The sequence below is a fragment of the Salvelinus sp. IW2-2015 genome, unplaced genomic scaffold, assembly GCF_002910315.2.
Source record: "Salvelinus sp. IW2-2015 unplaced genomic scaffold, ASM291031v2 Un_scaffold1796, whole genome shotgun sequence".
NCBI classification, from domain to species: domain Eukaryota; kingdom Metazoa; phylum Chordata; class Actinopteri; order Salmoniformes; family Salmonidae; genus Salvelinus; species Salvelinus sp. IW2-2015.
In genome coordinates, this window is record NW_019943169.1 from 171,961 (window position 1) to 179,059 (window position 7,099).

The window sequence follows — 7,099 nt, forward strand, 5'->3', positions numbered from 1 at the left end:
TACCCAAGTGGCGTCGGAAGCAACTGCTTGCACGCACGTTACCACTCCACTATGTCTCCCTGTCATGACTTTTGCACCATCAGTACAGATACCAACACATCTTGACCACCGAAGTCCATTTGATGTCACAAAGCTGTCCAATACTTAAAAAATATCCTCATGTTGTCCTGGTTTCAAGTGGTTTGCAGAAGAGGATGTCATCCTTAATTGACCACCCATAAACGTAACGGACATATACCAGGAGCTGTGCCAGGCCCGCCATGTCTGTTGACTCATCCAGCTGTAACGCACTGGCTCGTATGCGAAGCAGTAATTGTTTCAAAACATCTCCTTTTCCCCCAGCATTGTCACAGCCATATCCGCGGCAGCAGGAAGAATTAAGTCCTCCACAATAGTATGGGGCTTGCCTGTCCTAGCTACTCGGTAGCTCACCATATAAGACTCTTCTAACCCCTTCTTATTAATGGTATCTGTTGCTTTTATATATGTCTTACTACTCGAAAGTCGTCTTTATTCTCGATTTAAAAACTCCTGTGGCTTATTTTTCAAGTTGTCATGTTTCGTTTCTAAATATCGGTGCAAGAGTGAAGGTTTCCCGCGAGAGCGTAACGGTTAATGTGATTGGATGTTAATTATTTGTCTAGGCTACATTCTGTTGTTATTTCGCTGAACACTAGATGGTTTCATTTTATTTTTGGCAGTGAAATGAGGATGCGAGGGGGGGGAAAAACTCACCCAAATGTATAGCCCCGTTGGAAGGATGTGAAGTATTTTTCTTTCTTTATTTGGCGTACCCCCCGACGGCATTGCTCGTTACCCCAGTTTGGGAATACCTGACCCACATCATTCAATGTTCTCAATACTGTACGACTTTCCCCAAATGTTACACACCAATAATGCTCTCCAGTACCTACAGAATGTTGTGGTGTGAAATAACATGTTGAAATGTATACAGGACTAAGAAATGACCCTTTTCCCCCCAACAGATTTGGGGCTTTTCTAACAGTTACTGGGAGTTGAGGAAGCGCCATCCCAAACTRAAGAAGCTGAAGAAACTTCTGATGGAGAATCCGTACGAGGGGCCATGTGTCAGTGGCAGGAGGATGTCCCGGAGGGAAGGTACTTATTAACTCTACATATTATATGCATTTTAGCAGACGCTTTTATCCAGAGAGACTTACAGTCCATTAATCTTAAGGTAGGACTGTCACATCATAGTCGTACAACTTTTCCTCAATAACAACATCAGCGAAGTTAGTGGCGCTAAGAAAAGACACGTGCAAGAAAGGCTAGTACACCCTAGAACATCATCTCTATTGTACACTGAGTAAAATGAACCTATGGATTGTTGATTGCCTCTACGCTAACGTTCTCTGTTTTTAAAAACGTTTCCTTTTGGTAGTCCCATGTGCTCAGTTTGTAGAATATGGAGCTTGCAACGCAGAGTTGTGGGTTCGATTCCCATGAGAGACCAGTACAAAAAAAGTATGGCAATTTATGCACTCACTACTGTAAGTCGCTCTGGATAAGAGAGTCTGCTAAATGACTCAAATGTAAAATGTACACTATGGGAGACCTGCTTGATAAAACGTTTCCTTTTGGCAGTACACTATGGGAGACCTGCTTGATAAAACGTTTCCTTTTGGCAGTACACTATGGGAGACCCGCTTGATAAAACGTTTCCTTTTGGCAGTACACTGGGAGACCTGCTTGATAAAACGTTTCCTTTTGGCAGTACACTATGGGAGACCTGCTTGAAAGAATCCAAGCAAGTGAGGAGGAACTGGAGGCCCAGCTACAGACTATTCATGCCTGTGAGGTCAACGGTAAGAATGATTCTCAAATCTTCCAAATGTTATTTTCTCACACTTTCCATTTAGATATGTGATCTACTGTATGTGGTTTGTGTCCTATACATGAAATATCATTCTGGCCTTGGTGTATCCACATGCATGAGGATGTGTTTGTTTGTCCTGTGTTTTTTCACATGTTCCCCTCTTGTGTATTCCAGGCTACTGGAGGCTGTTGGATTTTGACTATGAGATGAGGCTACTGGGTCACATCACTCAGCTGGTGGACTCTGAGTCCTGGTCCTTCAGTAAAGTCCCTCTTCGTGTCAGTCTGGAGGAGTTAGGACGTCTGGAGCCACAGTAGGTGCAGTTAGGCAACGTCACGGCTGTCCCGTAGGGCGGCGCACAATTGGCCCAGTGTCGTCCGGGTTTGGCCGGTGTAGGCCGTCATTGTAAATAAGAATTTGTTCTTAACTGACTTGCCTAGTTAAATAAAATGTAAAAGTGGAGAGTAGTTTGATGTATACTTAGGTAGTCATCATGTTGTAAGCTCTGTCAAAGGCCACATTTGACTAAAGGCTCAGGACAACACAATATCTTTAAATGTGCATTGAACCGAAGAGTGCGGAAGCTCTGTTCTGTTGCATGTAATCGTCATGACAACATTGAAGTGTGCATGCATGTGGGGGGGATACATGTATTCGTTTAATACTCATCCAAACCCCTTCTCCTGCCCAGGGAGATGATAGAGCACAGCTTGAACTGTTATGGAAGGCGCTACACGGACAACGGTAACTAAGAAAGTACTGTACGTTTTTAATGCTTTGGTGTGCTGTAGAGTGACACACAAGCCAAGTACCTCTTCCCTCATGCACTATTTTGGTTCTTCACAGCTATTTAATTGATATTAAACAGAAACGAAAATGTCATATTTTTCAGATGAGGTGTTCTTTGCGCTGAACGAGGACAAGGTGTGCAGAGCCACAGCTCAGATGCTGCTGCAGAACGCGGTGAAGTTCAACCTGGCAGAGTTCCAGGAGGTGTGGCAGCAAAGTGTCCCAGAGGGCATGGGCACTAGACTGGACCAGCTGAAGGTGAGGAAGGGGACAGACTGGCAGCGCACAGATGGATGGGCCAGTTTTCCAGATTAAACCTAGTGCAGAAAATGTAGGGAAAATGGCGCCGAATAGCTTCCAGAAAACAGTTGCTTTCAAATTTAGGGAGTTTAGGTTAGGATGTTTTTCTGCGCACAGATTATGCATGTATGAACTACACATTGACACATTCAGCCCAACTCGGGAAGTTGAAAAATACTTACTAGTCAAAATTCCAGAGGATGTCTTTAACGACACAGTTTTTTACATGTGGACAAGACTATTCTCAGATTCTACAGCAAAATATCTCATAATGGATGTTTACGTTTTAGGCATTACAGCAGGCTTTATTTTAGCTTTAGAAATATGGTAATTACAAATTTTTAAAGGCGTGGTGTTGGCAGACATGATTACCAGATCATCCAGATGGTTATGGGTTTGTATACAGAGTCTAGCCCTTGTGGACCGCAGCTCCAAACCAGAGACCATATTTCTGCTGAGAGTGGAAGATCTTCCCGAGGACACACTGGAGAGATTCACCCATCTCTTCACCATGAGAGAGAAGTGGACRGAGGAGGACATCACCCCTTACATACAGTGAGTAAAACTGKGCATCAGAATGACCGTTGTTTCTGTACTGTACAATAATGACTWTTAGAGATTTAGACTTGTGTGCCAGATGTTTGTGGRGTCAGACACAGCRAGGTAGTGTTGGTCCAACTTTCTTGCTTTATCTGGAAAGCTCTCTGTGTTAAAGTATTGAGGATCAATCGTTGTTATTTTCATGCAGGGACTTGTGTGGAGAAAAGCAAACGACTGGAGCTCTTCTGACCAAATACGCTCGTTTGTCCACGCAAAATGGAATTAAAGTCTTCAATTCAAGAAGGACAGTGGCAACATGAAGACGATTGGATATCTTAATTGACCAGCAAAGTTGTTTGGAATCAGTGTATTGTTGTATTTGTTAAAATGTTGTAATAAAAATCTAATGTTTTTGTAATTATTACCTACTTTGTGTTTTTCCTCCCACCTATACTGTATATCTTCTGCTTTATTCATAATGTCACAGTTTGATAATTTAGTGACCTCCAGTGGCAAGAGGCAGAAGGGCAGTGACAAGAAGGCTTTCAAATAAAATGTGTTTTAATTTCTAAAAGAACACAAAAATGATCCAACCCAATATTTTACTGTTGGAAACAAGGTTAGGATAAAATATAAACAAAAAGCACAATAAATGATTTTCTTCTAAATATTTTTTTTTAATTGTGCGGGAGGGGCCCGGGGGTCGAAGGTTGGTCAAAAGGCCGGTTGGACGTACTGCCAAATTCTCTAAAATGCCGTTGGAGGCAGCTTATGGTAGTGAAATMAACATTCAGTTCTCTGGTGGACATTCCTGCAGTCAGCATGCCAATTGCACGCTACCTCAACGTGAGATGTCTCTGGCATTGTGTTGTGTGACACAACTGCACATTTTAGTGGCCTTTTATTGTCCCCAGCACAAGGTGCATCTGTGTAATGATCATGTGTAATCAGCATCTTGATATGCCACACCTGTCAGGTGGATGGATTATCTTGGCAAAGGAGAAATGCTCACTAATAGGGATGTAAACAAATGTGTGCACAATTGAGAGAAATAAGTTTCTTTGTGCTATGGAACATTTCTGGGTCTTTTATTTCAGCTCATGAAACATGGGACCAACACTTCACATGTTGCGTTTATATTTTTGTTCAGTATTCAGACCCCTTGATTTTTTTAAAATTTTGTTACACCATATTAAAAATAAATAAAAATCATCAGCTATCTACACACAATACCCCATATTGACAAAGTTAATTTTTAGTTGTTGAAAATTTATCAAATTTATTAAAAAGAACTGATACCTTTAAGTATTCAGACCTTTTGCTATGAGACTTGAAATTGAGCTCAGGTGCATCCTGTTTCCATTGTTCCTCGATGTTTTTACAACTTGATTGGAGTCCACCTGTGCTAAGTTCAATTGATTGGACATGATTTGGAAAGGAACACACCTGTCTATAAGGTCCCACAGTTGATAGTGCATGTCAGAGCAGAAACTAAGCCACCAGGTTGAATAAATGCCACTAGAGCGCTGAGACAGGATTGTGTCGAGGCACAGATCTGGGGAAGGGTACCAAACATTTTCTGCAGCATTGAAGGTCCCCAAGAAACATTGGCCTCCATCATTCTTAAATGGAAGAGTTTGGAACCACCAAGGCTCTTCTTAGAGCTGGACGCCCGCAAACTGACAATCAAGGGAGAAGGGCCTTGGTCACGGAGGTGACCAGGAACCCGATGGTCACTTTGACAGAGCTCTAAAGTTAATCTGTAGAGATGGGAGAAACTTTTAGAAGAACAACCATCTCTGCAGCACTCCACCAATCAGCCTTTATGGTAGAGTGGCAGACGGAAGCCACTCCTCAATAAAAGGCACATGACAGCCCGCTTGGAGTTTGCCAAAAGGCAAACTATCAGACCATGAGAAACAACATTCTCTGGTCTGATGAAACCAAGACTGAACTTTGGCCAGAATGCCAAGTATCACATCTGGAGGAAACCTGGCACCATCCCTACGTGAATCATGGTGGTGGCAGCATCATGCTGTGGGGATGTTTTTCAGCGGCAGGTACTGGGATCAAGGCAAGATGAACGGAGAAAAGTACAGAGAGATCCTTGATGAAAACCTGCTCAGGACCTCCGACTGGGGCGACGGTTCACCTTCCAATGCAGGAGTGGCTTCTGGACAAGTCTCTGAATGTCCTTGAGTGGCCCAGCCAGAACCCGATCGAACATCTCTGGAGAGACCTGAAAATAGCTATGCAGCGACGCTCCCCATCCAGAGCTTGAGAGGATCTGCAGAGAAGATTGGGAGAAACTCCCCAAATACAGGTGTGCCAAGCTTCTAGCGTTTAACGCAAGAAGACTCGATGCTGTAATCTTTGCAAAGGTGCTTCAACAAAGTACTGAGTAAAGGGTCTGAATACTTATTTAAATGTGATCAGTTTAACATTTTTAATAAATTAGCAAACATTTCTAAAAACTATTTTTGCTTTTTTATTATGGGGTATTGTGTGTAGATTTGAGGGGGGAAAACAATTTAATACATTTTAGAATAAGGACGTAACATAATATGGAAAAAGTGAAGGGGTCTGTATATTAGTGTTGGCCTTAGAGGCACTTATAAAGTCCACAAGCAACAGACACGCCCATGACTCCTCGGCCAATCAGAGCAATGAAAGATGAGTGGAGCCCCCTCAGACTTCTCGGCCAATCAGAACATCCATAGCTTACACTTGGCATTGGACCCTTACCAAGTCCATCCCTACACCTACCATGTGCTGGAGGAGTGAGTGGAGCGCCCCCTAGTGTCAAACAGAATGTACACTTTAAAATTGGACTTAGATATGGTCAGTCCAAGACTACATTTGTCAAATCAAATTTTATTGGTCACAATACACATGTTTAGCAGATGTTATTGCAGGTGTAGCGTAATGCTTGTGTTTCTAGCTCCAACAGTGCAGTAATATATAACAATTTCACAACAATACACACAAATCTAAAGTAATGGAATTAAGAATATGTAATAATTTGGGCAGCAATGTCGGGCGGCATAGACTAAAATACAGTTGAATAGAATACAGTTTATACATATGAGATGAGTAATGGAAAATATGTAAACATGAAAGTGACTGGTATTCCATTATTAAAGTGGCCAGTGATTTCAAAGTCTACAGTAGGTATTTAGGCCAGCAGCCTCTAAGGGGCTAGTGGTGGCTATTTAACAGTCTAAGGCCTTGAGATAGAAGCTGTTTTTCAGTCTCTCGGTCCCAGCTGACCTCGCCTTCTGGATGATAGCGGGTGAACAGGCAGTGGCTCGGTGGTTGTTGTCCTTGATGATCTTTATGGCCTTCCTGTGACATCGGATGTGTAGGTGTCCTGGAGTGCAGGTAGTTTGCCCCTGGGATGCGTTGGGCAGACCACACCACCCTCTGGAGAGCCCTGCGGTGCCGGCGGTGCAGTTGCCGTACCAGGCGTTTATACAGCCCGACAGGATGCTCTCATTTGTGTCATCTGTAAAAGTTTGAGAGGGTTATAGGTGCCAAGCCAAATTTCTTCAGCCTCTTGGGGTGAAGAGGCGCTGTTGCGCCTTCTTCACCACACTGTCTGTGTAGGTGGAATATTTTAGTTTGTCAGTGAAA

The 7,099-nt window shown here is 43.0% G+C and overlaps 1 protein-coding gene across 1 annotated transcript; it reads left to right on the forward strand.

Annotated features, from left to right (window-relative positions):
- The first annotated feature begins 1,694 nt into the window (after nt 1–1,694).
- dscc1 (DNA replication and sister chromatid cohesion 1) lies at nt 1,695–3,884 on the forward strand. Its single transcript, XM_024139407.2, has 6 exons — nt 1,695–1,826; nt 2,012–2,150; nt 2,529–2,581; nt 2,730–2,884; nt 3,333–3,481; nt 3,675–3,884. Exons 1-6 carry the CDS (start codon nt 1,742–1,744, stop codon nt 3,784–3,786), a joined length of 693 nt encoding a protein of 230 aa, XP_023995175.2. The 5' UTR covers nt 1,695–1,741; the 3' UTR covers nt 3,787–3,884.
- Nucleotides 3,885–7,099: the final 3,215 nt, after the last annotated feature.